The 26,570-nt window shown below is 35.2% G+C and overlaps 1 protein-coding gene across 3 annotated transcripts in view; it reads left to right on the top strand.

Annotated features, from left to right (window-relative positions):
* The first annotated feature begins 8,580 nt into the window (after window positions 1-8,580).
* The window catches only part of LOC125667383 (baculoviral IAP repeat-containing protein 7-B-like), an 83,750-nt gene continuing 65,760 nt past the window's right edge, over window positions 8,581-26,570 (top strand). The window contains exons 1-6 of one of the 3 annotated variants that reach the window (XM_056160050.1): window positions 8,581-9,613; window positions 9,761-10,036; window positions 10,249-10,389; window positions 10,819-10,881; window positions 11,638-11,696; window positions 12,260-13,899. In XM_056160050.1, coding sequence (XP_056016025.1) covers window positions 8,716-9,613; window positions 9,761-10,036; window positions 10,249-10,389; window positions 10,819-10,881; window positions 11,638-11,696; window positions 12,260-12,400 — 1,578 coding nt within the window. In that variant the 5' untranslated portion in view covers window positions 8,581-8,715 and the 3' untranslated portion in view covers window positions 12,401-13,899. Of the gene's footprint in view, window positions 9,614-9,760; window positions 10,037-10,248; window positions 10,390-10,818; window positions 10,882-11,637; window positions 11,697-12,259; window positions 13,900-26,570 lie in introns of those variants that run through there. The other 2 variants (XM_056160051.1, XM_056160049.1) reach the window with 2 other exon arrangements.

The raw sequence follows: 26,570 nt of genomic DNA, 5'->3' as shown, positions 1-26,570 counted from the left end.
ATTACTATATTGATAATATTAACATGCAAATGCAAAATACTGAATTCTCTAAACGTGGAAAATTGCTATTTTACAGTAAAATTAGAAAGAACTATGAATTACAAGACTATTTGAAATTTCCAATTACGAAAGTAGTACGCTCTAGATTAACAAAACTAAGAATATCTGCCCACCCTTTAGAAATTGAAACTGGTAGATATTCAAAACCATGTATTCCAAAAGAATGTCGTTTTTGTCAGTTTTGTAAAACTACTGTTGAAGATGAGTTACATTTTTCATATGACTGCTTCATGTATAAAGATATAAGAAATATTACCCTTTGAATATCTACAATTCAGACGATGATATATCAAAGGAAAACCATTGTAAAGTACTATGCAATCCTGTCCATGTAGTTCATGCTAGAAGGTTTTGTGAATTTTTACATGAATGTTTTGAATTGCGCACCAAAAGTAGAGTGGTATAACTACATTTAATTTATGTAATATGCAATACTAAATTGCATACATAGTCTAATATCACAGGTACATATCAAATATATATATATATATATGCAAGTGACCCAATAGTTCTAAACAATAAAATAATACACTGTTTAATGTATGCAGATGATGTAATATTGCTGTCACACTCAGCAGTTGGTTTACAATGTAACCTTGATAAATTGCAAAAATTCTGTTCTGATTGGTGCTTGAAAGTCAATATTGATAAAACTAAAGTTTTAATCTTTAACAAGGCAGGAAGATTTCTCAAGCAAAATTTTATTTTGGAGAAAAGGGAAATACAGTGTGTCCCCTCTTACAGATATTTGGGAATATATTTCAATACAGCTGGAAATTTTTCTAATGCTCAAGAGGATCTGTACAAAAAGGCAATGAAAGCATATTTCAAACTACATAAAGAATTTTTATCATTACAACCTAGCATTAAAACATCCCTTCATGTCTTTGATCACACAATCAAGCCAATTTTACTCTACGGCAGTGAGATTTGGGGAATTTTTAATCGCCCTTCTTTTTTCAATCGCAATATCTCCTTATATGATTTTTACTCTAAATTAAAATGTGAAAACCTCCATGTAAAATTCTGTAAATTTATTCTAGGTCTTCATAGAAAAAGCTCAAACTTTGCAACACTATCCGAACTTGGCAGTTTTCCACTACATTTTGATGTAGTGAAAAATATAATAAAATATGTAAACAGATTAGAAAATCTGGGTACTTCTTTTCCTCTACTAAATGCTGCATACATGCAAAGTAAGCATAATGCTTGTACATTAAAATCGCAATCATGGTATGGTGTGGTGCAAAAGTTATTTGGAATTGTTGGAATTAGAAACAATCATATTGCAATCAATAACCTATCAATTTTTAAGAAAAAATGCAAGGAATTGTTATGCAATCATTATTTGAAAGAATGGGGACATATCAGAAGTTTACAAAATGGAAAACTTGAAACTTATGTTAAATTTAAAACTAATCTTGTTTTTGAAAACTACTTAACACTCTTACCACCTGCACAACGTAAAGCACTTGCAAGATTACGTACATCAGCGCACAATTTACCAGTAGAACGAGGTCGTTATTCAGGAATCCCTAGACAATGACATTTAAGATTTTGCACAAAGTGTTCTTCTTGTAAAATTGGTGATGAAATTCATCTAATTTTTGAATGTTTAACTTATAACTCACTCAGGCAGAACATGTATGAAATTATAAAACAACAATGTGAACATTTTTCCAGTCTTGACAACATGAATAGATTAATATGGTTACTCAATTGTGAAAATACTGATGTACTTGTAGCCCTTTGCGATTTGATTAAAGAAGCAATATAAAATGAAACATGTGAAAGTTCAAACCAATATGTTTATACATAATTATGCACTCCTTGTAAACATGACATGCTGACTTAGTACCAATGCATCGTCCCGTGGTATCTTTTGCATTACATTCAATCATATGTACTTGTACTACGTGTGCATTTCTGACTGTTTTGCATTAGGATACACGGTGGTACTTACATATATTACATCAAGTAATGTCTCGTGTTATGTACATTGTCTAAGCTCATACTACTAGTATTACTGTATATTATGTGTGAACCATATGAAACCATAATGCACATATGCACTCATTATAAACATGACATGTTGATCTAGTACCAATGCACTGTCCCGTGGTATCTTTTGCATTACAGTGGAGTTAATCATATGTACTTCTACTACCTTTACTATTATTACATGTAGAGTCGTTATGTACATGTATATATATAGACATCTATATTTTCTTATGTGTATTTCTGACTGTTTTGCATTAGGATACACGGTGGTACTTACATATAATACAAATAAGTATTATCATGTTCAAATGTCTCATATATGTATGAACATTGCTCATACTAATAGTGCATATTTTACTCTTGTTTTGTTTTTCTTTTTTAAATTTATCGTCATTGCACACTGAAATGTTAACAATCATGTATGCTGTATGCCCGAGAGGGCCCTAATTTGGAAATAAATCATATTCTATTCTATACTTGTATTTACATATATGTAAATGAACTGTTAGTAATTAGTTTATTGCCATTATATATCTCATATTGTGTAACATGATTGTATGCCAACATGCTTGGTGAATCAATAAATAATTGAATTGAATATAATGAAAAGACTAAATTCATCTTTGCAAAAAATGTACAAAAATAGGAAAATGGACAGTTTAAATCTCAATTGACCAGTATTGACCACTTAGGGAGTATTGACCGGGACGGTTAAAACCGCCCAACCCTGATGTATCAGCAAGCGCCCCCCCCCCCCCCCCCCGAAAAAAGATGCTATGTGCCTGGATTATAAATGTCTGCGTAGTACAATAAACAACAAAACATCAACATCTTACCGAGTTCATTGATACGTGTCTTTGTTATTTTGTGGACATTTAGCTGACTTTGAGGTCTGTGACATAAGGCAATAAACGGTATGTACACTTTTGCAAGTCTGTCTTTCGTTGATGGAAATGGTGTGAATTTGGCTCCATTAAGTTTGTCTGAATACCTACTGTGTGGTTTACAGATTCCAGAGAAAATTGTTTAATCATTCCTCATACAAAAAGATGCGTACACACTGTATAATTATATTAACACATGATCGGTCGATAACTTTCTGTGTTTACTATACAAAACAATGGCGGATGTCCGAGGCTCGAGTTGGTGGGCGGGGCTTATTTTTTCAGCGTATTTCATTGGTCAAAGTATAAGGTCACGAAGTGCAGTGGATCGGTGTACAACAGTCAACAAAAAATCGTAAACAGAAATTTTTTCCAGGGGGGGGTCGAACCAGAGACATATAACAGTCTGTTATATGTCTATGGTCGAACCTTTTCACAAAATCGAACCCGTGATATAATGTTCAACCCTTTATTTTCTTATAAATCGTGATATTGTAAATTTTTTTTATCTTTGCAAATTCCAGGGGGACCCCCCCCCCCCTCTAGATCCGCGCATGGTAAAACTTACCTCGCCGATAAATCAAACTACTTTGTCATTTTAAAAGAAAAAAGACACATTGTCAATAAAATTATTGAACTGTTATCACTTCTCTATGCAATGTACTACTTCACTGGGTTAATTTTAGAGAGCTAATGACCGTGTAGCGGTCGGCCGGGTTCGATCACAGGTGGCCAGTTAGCTCAGTTGGTAGAGCACCTGACTAGAGATTCAGGGGGCCCGGGTTCGAATCCCGGCCTGGTCCGTTGCATTTTCTCCTTTCCCGTTACAACTGTAATTCGATAGAAAACATTGCTAGTGAAAGTAGCGAGCAGACATAAACAACCTACAGTGATCTTTGGTTCACCAGCTCAAATTAAGTATTTGTGAATGAAACATTCTAATCTGCAACTAGTAGTGGTAAAATGTTGGTGATCACCTGTCGTCGTTCACTGTTTCACATTACAGAGTTGTCGATCCTTGCACAGTTCGCAACGGAAATCCCAGTAACGAGATATGTGATATTGGAAATCACTCTAGCGTTTAAAGAATGAAAATTTGAGCTGAGTCACCTGGTAAAAGGCAAACGGCAAATTACTGGAAAAGTAAAAAGCAAAAGGGCAATATAGAAAAGCAAAAGGGCAATATAGTACTCAATACATAGTGTCACTGCGTAGGGTTTAAGTCTACTGAATACATAGTGTCACTGCGTATGGTTTAAGTCTACTGAATATATAGTGTCACTGGTAAGTAAAATCAGTTTATCACATTTTTGTTCAATTCGATGCTTAATTAGCTATCTAAAAAGTAAAGGGGAGGGGTCACCCCCGAGATTTTGAAATATTAGGACTCGTTTGCACTACTCTGAGCATCAAAATGATTGCAATAGACATTAATTTATTGTATAACTTTTGAAAAAATTTAAACTATCAAGTTTGAGAACGAATCATTGTAATCACCAAAGTTTAGAAGAAATGTAGGCTAACCATTTGTAATACATTTTTGAAAAAAAAAAAAAGGTCCGACGGAATGATAATTTTATATCCGATTTTAAAAGCTAGAAATATATATGAACAACTTATATTTTGCAAACATTTATGGACAAAAATGCGGTTTGAAAATGAAAAAAAAGGGGGGGGGGGCACGATCATTTTCAAAACACATTTTTGTCCATAAATGTTCAAAAGCTCATTTCTTATTCTATTTCTAAAAAATATATTACTTATTTGTTATTAGAACACAACATCGGAACCCCAAAATACATACAAGGTAAAACACATACGCTTTCGCTTTGCCCTGCAGAAATAGTAAAGTTATACACAAGGGGCCTAGGATCCGCGCATGTTGAGGGGTAATACCGCCGGTGCACTTCGATCTAAGATCATATATGTATCCACATAAATACACTCAATGTTACGCATTTTAAACAAACTCAAATGATACATATTAGAGATTTATCATTTAAGTCAAAAATTATTTTACCGATATTCATTCAAACACATAAAAATCAATGACGTACGTACGTTTGTTTACATTCGCGATTGTTCAGCTCCGTGCATGTGCACTTGTCTATACGTGTCCTGCTTGTGATATTCTAATTATTTTTTCATGAAGTTTGAAAAAGGATAAATAGCTAATTGTTCTTATATCATCTGGCTTTCTAAACTTTATTGCCTAAAATGCCTTGTTTTCGTCGTGGCGCGTGGCTATTTATAGGTCAATGGATAAATTTCAGAGTTACGTCCCGCTGTTTTCATATCTCATGGGCGGATTCATTGGTGGCTACTCAAAAAAATAAATAAATAGTGATAATAATGAATAAAAATTGTATCATATTTGATGATGTTCTTTTATATTTTAAGAATAATTATTTGTTAGAAAGGAAATTGTACTGTGAGGTTTTGTTTGAAAATTGATGGTCAGAGTGGAGACCCACGTGCCTCTTCTCAAATAATATATACCTAAGGCTATACATTGTATTGCCATATATTTTGTCTCCATATATTCTTTATATTGTATACATGTGCAAACAGTTGTGATATATAACCCCTTCCATACAATAAAGATGTACTTGTTCACAAAGTTTGATGTTTGTCAAACAAGGGGTTCTTGAGATATTGAGCAGATAAGACTTGGTCTACAGACCGATAGACTGACAGACAGACCGACAAATGAAAAACAATATACCCCTCCTTTTTCAAAGGGACTATTTGTATGTAGATGTAAATGGACATAACGTAAAATTTTAAAATGATTACATTTTATAACAAATAAATACAAAGGTCATACATGGATATGATATTTATTAATTCCTAAATATATTGGTTTAAAGAATACATGTAGCTAATTGACTAAACGATTTACAATTTCACCTGATTTGGGGTAGTTTATACATCGTAAAAGTTGTAGGCATAAAACATTCAGAAGAACTGGATCCTGGATGTACATGTGTATTATACTTGCATACTGTATTTACGAACCTCTTGTACTGATATTGATTACCATTTCATATGTATTCACATAACATTATCATTATCCACTGTCTTAGATCTGTGAAGCAGTTCGATTATTTATTATTGTATATTTCATTTTGTTAATCTAAATCTTGTCTAGATCAGTATTTCATATATAATTATGATGTTTGCAGTGCAGAAATGTGACATCTGACAGAATTAGTACTTCTGATATCTGCAGAACTGTAGCTCTCTGAAAAAATATTTTGACATAACAGAGAGCTACAGAGCCACCTCTTATAAAAACCTTCGATTTACGGCGCACAAACGAAATCATTTGAAGCTGGGAGTTTTCAGGTCGTATGGGGCTTTAATGAATATTTGAAGGTATGTTTAGACACAAGTATAGTAGGAAAATATGTTAAGAATTTTTGGATATTAAATTTATGAGACAGCAACTCAAGAATACAACGATATAAGGCCTCAACCGTGCGCAGCTTTTTGTGCGCCGTAAATCGAAGGTTTTTATAAGGGGTGGCTCTGTAGCTCTCTGTTATGTCAACATATTTTTTCAGAGAGCTACAGTTCTGCAGCTATATTTCTGAATGATTGTTATTTATTGATATTGTTATAATTAATTGCTTCTTAAACTGCACATTCCCCTAGAGCGCCCTTGATAAATTCTAAAGAACTTTTAGTAAACTTTAAATCGTAAAACTTTTCCCAAATCAATAACATCAAAACCTATGACTTTTCAACACTATAGATGACCATTCCCCACGATAAATTACAGACTAGACAGTTTGACACCATAGACAGTTGCTTCTTCAACAAAAATGGAAAAAAGAAATGTTCATATCTAGCGATCAGTCATCCAAAAACTTACTTTGTTAAACATCACTCTGATTCCACGCACAAGTACTCTGAAGTTGAAATAAAAAATATGCTAGAGTTCCTCATTGACACTATCTTCATGGTTTTTGGTGATAAAGTTTTCGAACAGTCTGTTGGAATTCCCATGGGCACGAATTGTGCTCCTTTGTTAGCTGACCTGTTTCTATATTCATATGAAGCGGAATTTATTCAAAAACTTCTACGCGAGAAGAAAAAATCTCTTGTTGTGGCATTCAATTCGACATTTAGATATATCGACGACGTTTTGTCTATCAACAATATTAATTTTCATTCATATGTCGATTCGATATATCCCTGTAATCTTGAAATAAAAGATATCACAGAGTCGTCCAATTCTGCTTCATACTTAGATATTTTATTGAAAGTAGACATTTACGGCAAACTGACTACTCAAGTGTATGACAAACGGGATGATTTCAGCTTCTGAGTTCTCCGTCGTCAACTTCCCATATTTATGTAGCAATATTCCATTATCACCTGCATATGGTGTTTATATCTCTCAACTGATTCGATACGCAAGAGCTTGTTCTGGGTATAGTAAGTTTTTAAATCGAGAGAAGCTACTGACAAACAAGTTGATGGTACAGGGGTTTCAATAGCTGCAGAACTGTAGGTCTCTGAAAAAAATATTTTGATGTTCCGTCAAAATATTTTTTTCAGAGAGCTACAGTTCTGCAGCTAGGGTTTCAACAGCCTCTATTGAAGTCAGCATTTCGCAGATTCTATGGTCGTTATAACGATTTAGTTCGTCAATACAACCTATCATTGGGTCAAATGCTGTCTGACGTGTTTCATACCGATTGTTAGGCCGTTCTTGGCACACTGATTTTTACTACGGATAATTCCGTTTACCTGATCATGATATAGGGCTCACGGCGGGTGTGACCGGTTGACAGGGGATGCTCACTCCTCTTAGGCACATGATCCCACCTCTGGTGTGTCCAGGGGTTCATGTTTGCCTAACTATCTATTTTGTATTACTTATAGGAGTTATGAGATTGATCATTGTTCGTTATATTCACCTTTCATCAATAACCATATTTTCATTAGCTATTTTGTCATTTTTTTTAAAATCGATAATCCTCGGATTATTCCGCTACGAGCCACGCGATGATCTCCAAAGTGATTTTTCATCTAAAATGAAATTGATGGGAGCTCCCTGATTGGTTAATATATCAACATAAATATTCATGCAACCACGGCTATGGCGTAGTGAGAACAGAGACAATTGGCGTGGTTTGCGATGATGAGAAACTTCAAACTTGGTATACATATTTTCCATGGTGTTAGCACCAAGAATATCACATACTGTATTTTCTTCCTTTGACTATTACACGATTACTAAAAATACTGGACGGGCGTATTTTGCAACGCAAGCGTTGTTCTAGTAAGATTTAGTCTTGAGCAATTGGCCCAACTTCCACGGATCAACTAAATATTCCAATTATTCCTGTTTATATATATATCGGCGCGACCAGTTCCAGTAAATTTATCTTTATAATTATAGCCCAAGAGTTTGCTGCTTACAATCATTCTCTCACAAACAGTGTAGACTGAGTGTGATGTGGAAATGGCACGCCTATTTTATATCTAAATCTGTTTTAGACATTTTGATTTTGTACTTCCATAAGTTACACCATTATGTTTAAACGCTAGAAATGCTGAGAAAAACTGATCATAAAGTTTGATTGTTTTCAAGATCTATAGTCAAGGCAATCTCTTCATTTTCAGACACAGACATTGCAAATGTGAAGCATTTTGAATGCATCACACGAACCTGGAGACAAAAGTGTCACGTTGAAAATATTGGAAGTACTGTGCAGAGGAAGGAACACTCTGATTTCCTTGACTTATATGTGGAAAAATGTTGGTGTTGTTGTTTCCCGTGTTAATTCTTATCGTTATACTTGCGATATTTTGTGAGCAAATAAGAAAATCACAGTTTGGAAAGTACATTAGAAGATCCCATGAAATGAAAAATCATGTAATTTCATTACTGTCTCCTGGTTTCCATCTTCAGAATGGCATTCAGCTCCATTCCAATCATATTAGCGTGTATCCAACTTCCGAGCAACCAAACACGTTGGACACATACTTCAGTGCTTGTATTGACAGCGGGAATGTTGTCAATGAAATGCGTTATGAATGGCTCCGATTGCGGTCATTTTCCACATTCCCCCTATCATTTCCCATATCTTTGAGTCCAATACGACTTGCTCGGTCTGGGTTTTATTTCACTGGGAGAAACCAAGAATGTGTTTGTTTTTCATGCGGAATACACAATTCTAATTGGACAGGAAATAACGTTACAGAAATTCACAGACAACTATCTCCAAACTGTCGCCACTTGCAAGGACGTCATGACACAAACATACCAATCGGATCAAGAGAGAGTTACCAGTCTCACGAGTTACATTCCGAGACTAACTCATGTACAGGTAACAACGAACACAACTCATGTAGAGGTAACAACGAACACGTGAGTGATGCACAACAAAGTCATGATATAAATTCGCCAAATCGAACGAACCATCAAAACCATACAGCACCCAATTCACAAACTAATGGTTTCAACGACACTTTAGAGCCCCTTGGAGTAGTAATAGATAGGCCGAGATATCCCAACTATTCCGTTCTGGCTACCAGGATCAGTAGTTACCAACAATGGCCGTCACATCTGACACAGACACCGAGGGATTTAAGCACTGCAGGCTTCTTTTATGTTGGTTATAACGACAACGTCCGCTGTTTCTTTTGTGGAGGTATCTACTTTTACAAATCAATGAATGTATATTTCTCTATATCTCATGTAACGTTTAACGTACCTGCAATTCAGAGAGTGTTTTGTATTCAGTTATATCCAAATCCAGTAATGATTATCATAGTTATGTGTCTCGATATCATTCAAGGTGGATTGCGGAATTGGGAATCTGGCGATGATGCCTGGGTGGAACACGCCCGATGGTTTCCGAAATGCCCTTTCTCAATTCAGAATCGTGGTCAGGATTTTGTAACACTTGTACAGAGTGTTCAGGAGGAAGAATCGGAAGATATACCACCACAAGAACAGACAGAACACGTGAGAGACATCGAGCAACTTCCGGCTGCTCGAGAAATCCGGCATATGGGGTACACGTGGGGCACGATTAGGGAAGCCTATCAACACTTGAATAGAAATAGAGCAGGTATATGAATAGATTGATATGAAACTTTTCTATGGTTTAAAATAATTCCAAAAAGTGTCATAAAAACATCTCCGTATGAATAATTAAAGAAGACATGGATGAAGGTAATTACATGCATTTGGCATTTCAAAATATATTCCTATGGATCATTCGTTGAATTTTCACTGAACAAATCATGCATGTAGTTTCTTATTTTGTATGAATTCATCAAGACGTGTCAACAGCTGAAGTGATCGAGGAAATCCTGGCAGGAGACATCCCTGCATCATCATCTGAGCCAGTAGTGAATGATAATCAGGATATTCCTCCAGTAACTTCTGTTGATCCTTCCTTTCACAATAGAAACGAAAATAGTAAGTCTTTCCACACCCCTCCCCCTCTCCCTATCAGCACATCTTTGGATGTTTTATAACACTTCATTTGACCGCCGCGGTGACTTAGAAGTAGAGCGTTCGCCCTGCATGCGGAATGCCGGGGTTCGAATCCCGGCCGCGACAGACCTAACTCGTTAAAACAGGTAGTGAGAGTTCCATAGCTAAACGCTCGACAACAGGTGTGACTGTCACAGGTAATCGGAGATGACCTTAAAAACGGATATCCCGTGTCACAGTAGGTGTGGCACGCTAAAGAACCCTCACTACTAAATGGCCGAAAGCGCCGAACAAAGGCCTAAATTCGAAGCTCTTCACCGGTCTTGGTGATGTCTCCGTAAGAGTAAGACGACGTTAAACAAGATACAATCAATCAATAACACTTTATTTAATCCTTTTTGTGTATTGCAGATGCAGCAGATAATTTTCTAGCGACAGAGATGATGGATGAATTAGGAGCTATGAGATTGAGTGGTATACTATTAAATTTTTTCTTACTTCCTTCTCTGAACATTTCTTCATCATGACGAGAAAAAAATAAACTAAATACAAATATAACCAATGTTTAGGTAGAAACTTAACATATGGTGTTGATATCTCTCAACTGATTCGATACGCAAGAGCTTATTCTGCAAATGATCAGTTTTGAAATCGAGGCAGGCTACTGACAAACAAGTTGATGTTACAGGGGTTTCAACAGTCTCGTTTTGAAAGTCAGTATTTTGCAAATTCTATAGTTATTATAATGATCTAGTTAACAATACGACCTATCATTGGGTCAAATGCTGTCTGGCATATTTCATACCGGTTGTTAGGCCGTCCTTGGCACATTGATTTGACTACGGATTACTCTATTTACCTGATCAAGACATGGGGCTCACGTTGGATGCGACCGGTCGACATGGATGCTCATTCCTCCTGTTAACCTAATCCCACCTCTGGTACGTCCAGGGGTTCGTGTTTGTCCAACTCTTTATTTTGTATCCCTTATAGGAGATACGAGATCGATCACTGTTCGTTATCTTCACCTTTCATCGTGGAACCCTAGCAACAATCTTTGATTTGTATTTCGTGACAACTTAACTTTCAGAGTATTGAAAAATGTTAGCTTGCTACTTCGAATAGTATATGAAGATATTGATCTATGAATATAAAAGTTCAATTGATATTTGTTTTGCATGTATCTATTATCAGTGTAGAATTTTCATCATAGCTATTTGTTTTTTAAAGACGAAATTCGGTCACTGAGGGAAGAAAATCGAAAACTGAGAGAGGAGAGACTCTGTCGGGTATGTTACATATGTAAAACTTATACGGTACCAATTTTGATGCACCAGATGCGCATTTCGACATATATGTTACTATTTCATGTATTTATTGGCTTGTTCTTATGGGTCCACACCTTATCTGTATTGCGAAATAGATACTTAAAGATATATTAAGGGGAAATAACACACTAGAGATGTTTGATATCAATGAATAGTGGAGGGTATGTACAATAACAGTTTCAAATTTAAAACTTTCAAATTACTTTGTTTAATAAAAAAGCAGATGTAGTAGAGAGTACTAAAAATCAAGACCCCTGCTGGACTTGAACCCGCGATTTACACATCCGCAGTCGACACGTTAACCGACTGAGCTACCCATCTAGGCAATCAAATTTAAAAGGAATATACAAATATTGCCGATATTTATACATTGTATTTTCATTCATGTTTGAAAAGAAAGTCCGCCAATATGACGACGTATTATACTTCCTTAAAGTAGCCTTGGCATTGATGTAATTATATCCTGTAAAGACATTAAAATTCGTGAAACTTGTATATATTAGTTTGATGTGCAACATTTTCAGATTTGCATGGAAGAGGACATCGCGATCGCTTTTCTTCCCTGTGGACATCTATGCTGTTGTACCCACTGTGCACCAGCGATGCGCAAATGTCCCATCTGCCGGGCGTCCATCAATGTGGCTGTGAAGACATTCCCGGCCTGAGAAAACAGAAATGTGCTGATTATTGGTTCCAAAGCCCTACTGAAAAACAGTCCGTGTGTTTCATTAATCTGTGTGTTTCACTAATCGTTTACATATAAGTTAGTTCTCTAAATGTTTTCCTCATACAAATATGAAGAGGTGCAGGACTGTGCAAGGGTCCTCAATATGAACGTTTAGACAATTTTTAACGTCTTATTTTTTAACACACCCACTCCTCCTTTGAAGTTAGTTTAACAAAACAATGATACCAATGACAGACATCGGTAATAAGTCATAGCCATACGGACCACAGCCCCATTCACAGACAATGAAACAATGTATACATTATGTAGTTTTTCAAAAAGGAAATTATTGAATGGTTTAAGACAAACCTGATAAATTGACTTTTATGTAGAGCCTGCTAATATGATTTAAAAAAAAAAAAAAATCATTTTTCATACTCTTACAACGTTCATCCATAATAGAGGAGATCATCTAATTTCGTCAGAGCCCGCTCTATTACTTGATGTCCGAAGTAATAGCTTGTCTGAGACCGAAGAACGTTTAGCATTTGCTTAATTTAAGGATATGCGGGACGATGATCACGTGATGATTGTGAATTTATTATAAATTTAGAACCGGACGCAGCGTAGTTAAAGCTTCCCGAGAAAAATCACAATGCTGTACAGACACACTATATGACGTCACAATAAAAAAGTACGTCACCACATTGTATAGCGGGGAAAATGTCATCATATTTTGTCGTAATTTGCTACCGCTGTCAAGTGTCATGTGTAAATCTGTTGATTGAATTCTTGTCAAATGATAATTTTTATTTTATTTCATATTGATTACAAGTCTCCCTTTTCATATACATTGCATATATTATACATATATGTATATAGTATGCGCCATGTGCAGTGATTTTGATAGCATAGCCTACATGTCACCGAAATCGCTCCTGCATGTACATGCAATTTGCATCTCTAGGCATTTACAAAAAGCAAGTCAATCGTTTGGGAAGAAAGCATTATATCTAATGTTTTTATAGTGTATAATGATACATTTTAAAAAATATTTTGTATCAATATATAATCAAACAATGTACATAGTTTTACTTAAATTGGGCTAGGAAAATCATCTGATGCTCAATCTTATTTTTGTCTATGCTGTCTTAGTCATATATAATCTATAATTAACTTATAACATCTTAGGACCCCATTGGAAATAAGCAAGATTTATAAATTGTTTTCATGGGTTATCCTAGGCAAAGATTTATTTAAAGTATATAATTTGTATTGTCTGTGATAAGACCTGGTACAGTGATAAGCATGTATTTTGATAATGAAGTTGTTGGTGACTATAGCTGTGATAATATCTGGAGTGCTAATGTGTACATATGATAGCAATGTGCCAAATTCATTTGTGATCCCTGATTGACATTATTAATGTATTTTACAAAATATTTGATTCTGATTTTTAATTTATCTGATGCTTTGCCTAAATAAACATAATAATAATGATAGTGTGTAAACAATGACTCGGTGCAAGTGTTAGACGATGATCGTTTGTTGATATTTACTATAGTAGTGTGAAACTAGAACTGGACACGCATTTCTCCGAATCTTGCTTGGGAAACGTACGAACTATTCTGGTGCTTTTATAATTGATCATTGTTTGCGAAAAATACCCCCTCCCCTTATGACGACAATCGATACTTTTGGTCAAATATTAACGTCCATACTAGGAATGTTTAATTCTCGCAAGCATTTTCATGTAAATATAAGTACGCTTTATCTCTCAAACCATTTCATATTCCAAATCATTTTTACTAACTTTACCAAACACTGCTGCGGAAATGGTAACTAATGTAAAAATATGACACACGTCGGAATGTATGCGAGAAGCAGACATATGAAAAAGAAAAAGGTGCAAAGTCACAACATGTGCGACACATAAATACCTTGAAAAATAGCATGGAGACGATCAAATCAAGCGACACTAGCTACCATGGCCGCGGAAATGCTGTTGACCTTGTAAAGGAAGTAGTAGCTCATATTGACATTAACTAGATCTAACCCGTGGTTTGAAAGAAGAAGAATTGTAGAGTTAGACTAGACGTGTTGTCCGAAGCCATGTTTAATATATACATGTATATTTAAAAAGAAAATTAATTTCTTTTCATTAACTCAATTTTTGTTCCATGATCATGAAAATTCTAAATATTTCAATAGGTTCAAAACAAATATAGTTTCTAACAATGTATTCCAAAACAGGCACGAAGAACTAGCCCCCCCCCCCCCCCCCCCCCCCCCCGTCTTTGACAATGAGCATTTTTTTTTAAAATTTAATAGTGCAAATAAATTGAGACTGTCCCCTCCCCCATTACTTTTAACAGTAGTTGTACATGAACTTCATCTCTATTATGAATTATGTTGAAGATAATGCCACACACGATGGACTAAATATGAAAAAGAAGAACTTGATACATTGTCAGAATGGGTTAAAAGGATAAGAGGAATATTAAAATCCCGCATTAGACATATGAAAACAAAAGTACGTACCATCTATCCTTCTGTGTTTAGTAAACCAGAAATGATAAAAGATAAAATAATTAGATACGTTACATAAGGAATATGTTTTGGTTCCAGCTGACAAAGCTAGTAACACATTGTCTTTGTTTGTAAGGCTCATTATTACAACTGTATTTTCAACAAACTTGGCATTAATTCCACATTTGGTAATCGTACTTATACTCCAGCTGCCCTTTCAAAATATGAAATTCTTCAAAACCATGCTTCGGTTTTAGACATTTAATATCCCAGTCAATGGGTCGAATGAATATGAGTTACCGTACCTATACTGGATTCCTAAACTACATAAAAACCCTTACAAAGATACATTGCTGGATCCAGTGAATGTTCTTCCAAGCCCCTATCTTTCCTCCTCACGAAAATATTAACAGCTGTGAAGGAGAAACTTAACGACAGATACTGTGCGACTACATATGCCAGAAGTGGTGTTAATCAAATGTGGATTCTAAAAATTTCTAAAGAACTTTTAGTAAACTTGAAATCGCATAATTTTCCCCAAATCAATAACATTAAAACCTTCAACACTATACACGACCATTCCTCACGATACATTAAAGACTAGACTTTTTGACATCATAGACAGTTGCTTCTTCAACAAAAACGGAAAACGGAAATATTCATATCTAGTGATCAGATTGATTGATGTTTTCCGCCACAATCAACAATTTTTCAGTTATATGGTGGCGCCCAGTTTTGTATTGGTGGAAGAGAGAACCCAGATACAATGTACTTGGGAAAAGACCACCGACCTTCCGAAAGTAAACTGGGAAACTTTCTCACTTAACGGCGCGAGCGGGATTCGAACCCGCGCCGACAGAGGTGTCTAGTGATCAGTCATTCAAAAACTTACTTTGTTAAACACCACTCTGATTCCATGCACAAGTACTCTGAAGTTGAATTAAAAAATATGCTAGAGTTCCTCATTGACATCTTCGTGGTCTTTGGTGATCAGGTCTTCCAAGTCTGTTGGAATTCCCAAGGGCACGAATTGTGCTCCTTTGTTAGCTGACATGTTTCTATATTCATATGAAGCAGAATTTATTCAAAAACTTCTACGTGAGAAGAAAAAATCTCTCGCTGTGGCCTTCATTTTGACATTTCGATATTTCGATGACGTTTTGTCTATTAACAATAATAACTTTCATTCATATGTCGATTTGAAATATCCCTTTGGGCTCGAAATAAAGGACACCACAGAGTCCTCCACTTCAGCTTCATACTTAGATATTTTATTGAAAGTAGACGTTAACGGCAAACTGACGACTCAACTGTATGACAAACGATATGATTTCATCTTCTCCATCGTTAACTTCCCATATTTATGTAGCAATATTCCATTATCACCTGCATATGGTGTTTATATATCGCAACTGATTCGATACACAAAAGCTTGTCCTGCATTAGGTCAGTTTTTAAATCAAGGTAAGCTACTGACAAACAAGTTGATGATACAAAGGTTTCAACAGTCTCGATTGAAGTCAGCATTTCGCAAATTCTATGGTCGTTATAACGATCTAGTTCGTCATTACAACCTATCATTGGGTCAAATGCTGTCTGAGTATTTGATACCGATTGTTAAGCCTCTTGGCACATTGATTTTGACTGCGGTTAACTCCGTTTACCTGATCAGGATATAGGGCTCACGGCGGGTGTGACCGGTCGACAGGGGATGCTTACTCCTCCTAGGCACCCGAGGTCCACATATAAGTGTATTTTATATACTTGTGGAAGATAACAATTAAATTAGTGAAATAGTAGTTTTACTTTCTTCATGGAAAAATCCTGATGCACTATTTGCTTGAACGTTTGAGTGAGTGGGGAAAATATTACAGAGTTACTGAACTTATATTTGTGAATATTGGCATGCGTTAGTGTTAGGAGGCATGAGGAATTTGCACACCCCAGAGTGCTAATATTCACCATTGGTGGAGCCCGCGTGTTAACTAGTGCATGAGGAAGTTACATTTACGCATGTCTTGTCAACTAGTGCATGTAAACAAATTTTAGTCAGAAGTAAAAATATGGTCGTCTGCAACCGATCAGGTGTAGAAATTTTGTCAATGCTATATTTATTTCGTCTTTTTGATGACGGCGTTGAAGAATTACAAAATGTAGCAGCATACATAGAACAACTACAGCTTGTTTCTCGAAAATGTCCTCGAAACGATGAATCATACATGTATAATCTAAAATACACTAGTCGTTTGATTGCAGATATCGAGCTAGCTTTCTATAGTGTAAAATGGTTAACTTTGATTTTAATATAGTTGCATCTTACCACGTCGTTAACGGGAGTTAAAGGTAATACAGAGGCCTAGATGGGAGTAAGCGTCTAAGACAACTGATACATGTATTATGCATCCCTTGTCATTTCTCTGCTTGTTGTACAGAAGCTACGTTTTACACTTTGTCCGCCATCTTTGAACTACACCACTACATTGTAGTACGTGGTAGAAATGCTAGTAATTTTCAACTAGAGTTGTTCACTTCCGGCAAACTAATGCACGTTCGGTTCAACTATAATAGTTTTACTTTTTTACTATAGTTGGCACGCGAACTCCATTTATGTAAGTTCAATTCTCTTGTTGGATAGCAAAATCATACTTTATTTCAGAAACAAGGTATCATTTTAAAATATCTATCCGGATATAAATACAGGTTGGTCACGTGATCAAATCCCATAAAGACAGACACTGGGCTACTACATATGCCAGACGTGGTGTTAATCAAATGTGGATTCTTAAAAAAATTAAAGAACTCTTAGTGAACTTGAAATCGCAAAACTTTTCCCAAATCAATACCTATGACCTTTCAACACTTTACACGACCATTCCTCACAAAATCGAACTAAAGACTAGACTTTTTGACATCATAGACAGTTGCTTCTTCAACAAAAATGGAAAACGGAAACATTCATATCTAGTGATCAGTCATTCAAAAACTTACTTTGTTAAACACCACTCTGATTCCACGCACAAGTACTCTAAAGTTGAAATAAAAAATATGCTAGAGTTCCTCATTGACAATATTTTCGTGATTATCGGTGATCAGGTCTTCCAAGTCTGTTGGAATTCCCATGAACATGAATTGAGCTCCTTTGTTAGCTGACCTGCTTTTCTATTTATATGAAGCAGTATGTATTCAAAAACTTCTACATGAGAAGAAATGTCTTGCTATGGCCTTTAAGTTGACATTTAGATATATGAAAGGCGAAGATAACGAACAGTGATCAATCTCATAACTCCTATAAGCAATACAAAATAGATAGTATGGCAAACACGGACCCCTAGACACACCAGAAGTGGGATCAGGTGCCTAGGAGGAGTAAGCATCCCTTGTCGACCGGTCACACCCGCCGTGAGCCCTATATCCTGATCGGGTAAACGGAGTTATCCGTAGTCACAATCAATGTGCCAAGAACGGTCTAACAATCGGTATGAAACACCTCAGACAGCATTTGACCCAATATATCGCCGACGTTTTGTCTATCACCAATAATAACTTTCATTCATATGTCAATTCGATACATCCCTGTGAGCTCGAAATAAAGACCACAGAGTCCTCCACTTCTGCTTCATACTTAGATATCTTATTGAAAATAGACATTAACGGCAAACTAACAACTCAACTGTATGACAAACGCGATGATTTCAGCTTCTCCATCGTCAACTTCCCATATTTATGTAGCAATATTCCACTATCACCTGCATTTGGTGTATATATCCCTCAACTGATTCGATACACAAGAGGTTGTACTGCATTAAGTCAGTTTTTGAATCGAGGCAAGCTACTGACAAACAACTTGATGATACAAGGGTTTCAACAGTCTCGATTAAAGTCAGCATTTCGCAAATTCTATGGTCGTTATAACGATCTAGTTTCCCAATACAACCTATCACTGGGTCAAATGCTGTCTGAGTATTTCATACCGATTGTTAGACCATTCTTGGCACACTGGTTTTGACTGCGGATAGCTCAGTTAACCTGATTAGGATATAGGGCTCACGACAGGTGCGACCGATCAACAGGGGATGCTTACTCCTCCTAGGCACCTGATCCCAACTCTGGTGTGTCCAGGGGTCCGTGTTTGACCAACTATCTATTTTGTATTGTCTGTAAGAGTTATGAGATTGATTACTGTTCGTTATCTTTACCTTTCATACATTAACTCAGGAATATATAATTGTCAACTCTTCCTTATGTCTAAATTGGTAACTTTGGAACAACTTATAAAAACGTACTGGGTGCGTAACGTTACAGATTTGCTGCACCCTTTCACTTTTAAAGGTAGAAGACGCAGTTGTTGCAGGGCAGTTTTGAAAATTATTCTGTGGACATTACGGAGGTAACAGAACAGTGAGGTGGAGGAACATGAAGAACAGAGCGGCAGTCTTCAGGTGTAGGCAAATCATTTATATACAGGACAGAGGACGCAGAACTCCTGACAGAACTGACATCACAGAGGATGTGGAAGTGCACAAAGGTAAGGGGCGGTATCGATTTGGATTTGTAGACTATTTGTTGACAAACATGAGCTCACTGAACTCTTCTGTTGACTCAATAAATTTTAATGACGCCTCCCTTCGATGCCCCGTTATAAACATGATTGGACTATTTCTAAACTGACATGGCTGTAATGGCTGTGGCACATAGACTGTGTGGTATGTAGGTCTTGATGTACTTCTGAGGTGCCATAAAGGAAAGATGTAGTCCTGCAAATATGTCATCGTCAAGCAGAAGGTACATTCCACATCACCCATATCAAATTTGCCAAATTCAACCATTGTTTACATAAGGATGACCAAAACTCAGTGTAGCAGATGAATTTTTATAAGTAAAACATTGTTTTACAGAAATATGTCTAATATTGATGAAAGTCCACTGCTTGGAATACAGATAAAATCATAAATACATTTTGTGATGTTGATTTCATCTATTGATAGACGTCTGTAATAAGCGGAAGCGCTGGCTAGATGTGCATTGCCTTAGTAAAAGTAGTGCCTATACAGTGATAAATACGCACAGCTCGTAATAGTGTTAAATAAGAGGAAAAAGTTGAAAATATAAATATTTAGCTTTATATGTCAATAATTTATAATTCATTTTCTCGTCATATTTAGAAAATAAAGTATTCATGAACGGCACTGCATGATGTAAATGTGTGCGATATATTACAGTTAATGAGTTATAGATAATTTCATTGTTCACTCTACTGTATCCACCCATGCTAGTGATATGTTCCAGATATGTATTGGTCCTTAACTACACTGTATATGTCAATTTGACAGGACTCATTACATATTTAACAGACATTGTTATAATGGGTTGGAGGGAGCCACTGAATTATGTGTAATGATCGATCATAAAATCTGAGGCCCATTCGTTTGAAAGATTAACTCATTGCACAATTAGTATGCAACACTTTTCATATACCTGCTGGATGTTCTGTGTGTGGTACGAGCAGTAAGGCCGACAAGTCTCTTGTTCATTGAAAACAGTTCAGTGATTTTTTATCATATTTCCAGAGGGTCCTGTGGCTGTCGAATTTGGAAAAAGTGTCGACATTTTGGTCGATCGGGAAAAACAAGCATCATTGTAAATAAGCTAACTATATCATATCAAACAAGTAATCAAACACAAATTGACGCCATTCTTCATTTATTTTAAATATTTAACTTTCTTTTCTTTAAGTTCTTAAAATCTTGAACTATTCTCTCTAAATAATCTAGAATTGATGCGTCTTTGTTACGTCATACATCAAACTTATCTTTTAACAAATACATTTTCCCCAGTTTCTATTATTGGGAGAAGTGCAAATTAAAATTGGGAAATTTTTGTAAATTTGGGGAGGGGAAAGGGCTGATATTTGTACCTAGTAGCTGTTGCTTGGTTCATTTTTGTCCCTGTTGTATGTGTTTTTGTGTCCGTTGACTTTGTATATTTACCCTGGTCTGTCCCTGTTGTATGCGTTTTTGTGTCCGTTGACTTTGTATATTTACCTTGGTCTGTCCCCTTTTGAGGAATCCATTAATACCTTTTCGTTGATTTAGTTATGAGACTCATTTAAAGATTTAAATCTTTTACCCCCTAATATTTAAAAATTGTCTCCCATTTTTTTTAGGTCAAGGGGCCCTTTTTCACATAATTTTATTTCTGAAGTAAACTCTGCAAAATATATCATGTATATGATATTTTCGGAATGGATATGATCATTATGATAAAATCTCACGAAAATGTTGATGCATACGTTCTACTTCTGCCAGATGCAAAGAATGCAATAGATCTCCTTAATGCATTGCATGATGAAGTTGGAATCCTACCAACAAATAAGTACAGAATTCAAATCCCCCTCGACTGGAAATGCTGACCTGAGAGAAGTAGTGGACCACTGCCCTGGTCTACAGTCTCCTGAACAAATTACGTCTATCGCTCTTAGGAAATGCATTTCGACTGTTTCACAGGTTTGTTTCATAAGTAAATGGATTGTATATAGTACAAACATCATTGAAAACATTAAAAGAGATTCGTACCTGAGATTTGAAGTAATGTCAATCTTTTGGGAAGTGTATTTTTGATTTCTACATTGAAGGAGAATTAGGAAATTAAAAACAAAAACTGGGGTCACAATGCTTTTTATTGAGCTACAGTGTTCTGAACATGACCTTTTGCACTTGAAATGTCAACCTTGATTTGTCTGTTGGTGTCAACACAACATAAACAATACAAATCAATCATTACATAAAATAGATATATAATCATGTCTTCTAACACTACAGATAAAAAAAAGTCTAATACTAGTAATGGAAATAAATAATCACCTTTTTCCATTGATGTACAAAAAAATTCATGACATGAAATTTGAGAGTTTAAAAGAACATCTTAGGAGTAATGTCAATTTCTAAAATTTTACATAATTTCCAAGGTCTTGTCTTCAAATTGAAAATGAAACTAAAAATAGTGGGGGGTTAGAGATCAAATCTTAAAATCATTGGTGAAAATACTTAATTTTTACACAAAATTTCGAGTAAAGAAATCTTAAACTTTTTAAAGAATTGGTGTTCTATTTGGAAAAATATATCAACCAAATTAATAAATTACAACATTTGAATGAGTTCCAAGTCTCAACCACTTATATCATAAATTATAAACCTGAAATACACATATAAGAGTATAAAAATAGAAGATATATTGGATGAAACAGAAACTGTAATATCATGCAGATTTAGAACTTTTTTACTAATCAATCCTTCCGCCAAAAAATATAGTCCATGTCAAACCATTTCAAAATTTGAATTGGCACAAAAGTTTTCAACTGGATAGGGTTCAGTATAAGATGTGTAATATGTTTGCAGCAATGGGATCAGTATTGATTCAGTAAATACTTAGTTGTAACATCCTGTGCAGTTGTACTCAAAAGCTCAGGAGCTAACTTCCTTAATGACACAACAACTGAAAGAAACATAATATGACCTACATATACTATTTGATAAACTGGCACTGAATATACAATTGACAATGACAAAACAATAACAATTTGACATATGAAAATGGCATGACCATGCTGTAACATGAAGAAAATTTTATGGTAGTTTGTTACTATGTTTCAAATATAGAAATGTACAGTCAAACTTCATTATCGCGAATCCAAAGGTACCAACAGAATCTGTTTGAAATACTCGTAGTTCAAGATATACAATCTGAATACACTGATATGTAAATATGGACAAAAATCACATTTTCAGGATTTATGTTGGATAATAAAATATCAAAGTTTGACTGTATATTTTGTGAAAAGCTGTGGAATAAGCAAGTTTCTTTAATTTCTTCAGATTCTGGATATAACAAACATCTTGGACATGACGTCAATACACAAAAAGAAAAGTATAGGCTGTTTCGATCATTCTACATTCTACAAGAGAGTTAACGGTTGTAAGTACCATATTTTGAATGTGCTTTTTATTACTTTCTGTGGTTTTGTAAATAAGGGTACCGGTAAGCCTTCTTACTACATGGATCAATGTAGGCAGAAGTCTTTAGAGGCGCTAATGGAACTCACCTGATGATGCACTTTTTTGTAGTGTTGTACCGATAATCAGAAAACAGCGATTGTTAACATAACTTTCTAATCATATCTATGTGTAAATATATAGATATCCATGTGTAAATGAAAAAATAAACCATGAAATACTTTGTAAGATTATGCTTTTTAAAATAAAACCATGTCTTCCGATTATAATCTGTAAAATCGCATTGGAAGCAGCAACTGGTTCCAACCGATGATCAATTATGAACATTAACTGATGCACCATCACTACTTTTTGGCCAGATTACACAACATGTACATCTTAGAATAGTATGGCGAATGCAGGCATGCAAGGCAGGCGGGCGTCCTAAGTAAAGTGTACCTACTCAAGGCCCGACACAACAGTTAGGCTAGTACATGAGTAGAAATGTTACCAGCCCTACACATCTACTATGCTAAACATCTTTGTATAATCTGTAACACTAGTTATTTTGAAAAATTGAAATATGCATGTGTATTTAATTTATTCAAACGTATTATTAATACATTTAATTGAGACAAATTATGGTTGGATATTTTAATTGCTGTTTTGAAGTTATAATGGAAATACATGTACATATAGTATACATTAGCAGTGTTCCAATAGACTTATAGGGTCTTTCGGAACAATCATTTTAAAAATATAGTGGAGTATTTACCCATCAAAATTGCCCCCAAGTAGTATTTTTGAAATGTGTTCAATAAAAAAAAAATATGAAATATATTTAAAAAAACAAACAAATTAACTGGTTGTAAAACATGTTTTATTGCTTTATATTTGAATTGAAATATTATGACATACAAAGCTAGATGTTGTCTATTCTCTGTCAATTTCAGTGTCTTTGATATTGAACACGTTCATTTTTGACTACTTTAAACCAAGGGTATTGCTTTGTTATTCATGAGTGAATTGTCCTTTATTACGTGAATGAACATTTTACTTTTCCCTGATCGACAGACCTTTCCATTTGTTCCTGCATCAGATGCATAATTTGTAACATTGGTACTGGTGTTTTTTTTAATCATGTAGAAGAGATGTAAGTTTTTGTGTGCCTGACATCCTGCCTTGAAAAAAAAAATGTAATTCAAAGTCCAAGTTATTAAAGTTCATATTCAATGCATAGTCCTTTAAATGAAAAGCACTTTGGTGACCAAGAATGCATTCGGTACTAGCTTTTCCCAATGCAGAAATGGCAGGGGATCTGGAAAGTTTCTTTAATTTCTCATTGATGTTTATAGACATGAAACTGTATATATCTGTAGTAAACACCATTCATATTCAATCTTAAGCGAGGAGTAAGAGTTGCTTTGCGTATATGACACATGGATTGAATGTTCAATTCACATTCCATATAAGATGCAGAATTGCCACTTATCTGGAGCTCTTCATTCAATAGTATTAGACAAAACCACTATTAGTCTGTTGGGCTACTGATTTACCCAGTTTTATTCGCCCCAACTTATTTTTCTTGTCACAGACTACTGTTATTGTACAACCCTGTCTACTTTGTGCAATCAACACTTCTTACATCTTTCCCACATATCTCTACAGCCCTAAGTGTTGACTTCTGTAGATGGTCTTAAAATTCACGCAGTTGTGCTAGACATAAATTATGGGACTTTTTGGAGGTGCTACTCAAAATTGAGGAAAAAACATTATAATTTACAGAATTTTCTGGTACATATAACAAGTAAACTCAGTGATTATCATTGCAAATCTTTCATTCGCAAGTGTTATATTCTCATGAATCTATGTTCTTGTGAATTTACGCGAAAATAGAAGTCTCACGAATAAAACTGGATCTACAGCACTTACCAGTCTTGTGATATAAAAGGAAATAATGGTCAATTAAAATCAGATACTATGGACTCGTATGGAGACGATTTTGTTAGTATCAAAAAGTCAGGAGTGGGTCTAAAAAAATTTCGTACAATATTTCTCCCAATCTAGGGTTCGACATTACCTCATGTCTGTAAGTCCAAAACTAGTAAAAAATAACATGTTAGACTAGTAAGTCCGTATGGACTAGTGAGAATCTGCATATAAATCTTGAATTGAGTAAGATTTCAGCCAATTTGTCTGAGATGTTTGAACTTATGGTCGATTACGTACATGATTAAGTGCTTGCGTGATAATGACATGCTGACCTGCAAAACTCATGGACATTTTTAAGGGGTTACGTCAGTATCTCAGAGACTGAAGATCATGAAAGCACAATAAAGTATGGTTGTCTTTTTCCACTGTAGGTGTCAAAAATTGAACTGTTTGCAACTGCGAAGTGTTTGGTTTCATTAAATAAAATTTATTTATGGAATCATTTTATATGATACACTGGACGGGCTAGTAAAATGCTTTGCGGACTAATGAACATCCATAGTCATTAGTCGGTATAGACTAGTGCTTGAAAAAGTTAATTTCGAACCCTGCAATCTGTTTAAACACTCAAGTAATTTTGTACAGAGGTGAACGTGATAACCGGTTTTGACTGTATTGGTCTTGTTTAAAGCATGTGTTCTTATTCATGAAATCATTAACTCCTTTCATAAATTTAATACATCGATACATGTATGAGTGCAAGATCCTATATTTCTGACAGTGGGGATTTTTTACTCATGGAGTCTGTTTGTTGATTGTAATGTTAATATTTATAGTGAAGTAACATAATGATTCCCACATTTATTTGGATAATTTCAGGTTTGAAGAAAAGCAAGAAAAGGCATTGGAGAGAGGAAGAAACAGAAAGTCTTCGTAAAAAGTTTAAACCATAGTGTGTAGGTAAGGCAAAAATGTCCGTAATTCCAATTTAAAAGATGTCCAGTGTTTGTGCCCTTCTCTCATGTTGCGTATTCTTCCACAGATTAGAACGAAACTGTACAATATGAAACTCCGAAAATCCACATGATATATGAAGGGGAACAGCTTTCAAGTGCATATTGCTTGATATACTGACAGTGACTTCAATGTTTTTTGACTTGCACTAATTTTGTTAAGATAAAACCTTATGTGAATAATAATAATAATTCTATATTTGAAGAGGGTAACACAGTTAGTTACTGCAAATCTTCACGGTGTCCCAAAGTGTAATAATAAAATTTATAGATGTTAAACATGAAAAAGCATACGCAATAATTTAAGTGATATACAAAAAATATGAAAGTATTAACTGAGTATGGGTTGTTGATTCCATACCAAAGGTCCAGAATATCTAAAATGATTTTTAAAAAGTTCTGTCTTTGGTTTTTCAACACTAAGAATGTTAGTTTCAGCATTTTAGTTTATAGGAATGATTATCTCCAACATATATTTCAAATTTTCAGTTATATATTCTGATCCTTTTATATGTAAACATTTGCATATTAAAAGCATCTTATTACAAACAATCAGTAATCACCCCGTGGGGATCCGGGTTAGAATAGGTCCTCAGTACCCCTTGCTTGTCGCAAGAGGTGACTACACATTAAAGAACCCTTCCTGCTCAATGGCCATAAGCGCCGAGCATAGGCCTAAATGCAGCCCTTCACCGGCAGTGGTGAC

The sequence above is a fragment of the Ostrea edulis genome, chromosome 3 (assembly GCF_947568905.1).
Source record: "Ostrea edulis chromosome 3, xbOstEdul1.1, whole genome shotgun sequence".
NCBI classification, from domain to species: domain Eukaryota; kingdom Metazoa; phylum Mollusca; class Bivalvia; order Ostreida; family Ostreidae; genus Ostrea; species Ostrea edulis.
The sequence above is the reverse complement of the archived record's forward strand: the minus strand, read 5'-3'. Positions and strand labels throughout refer to the sequence as shown.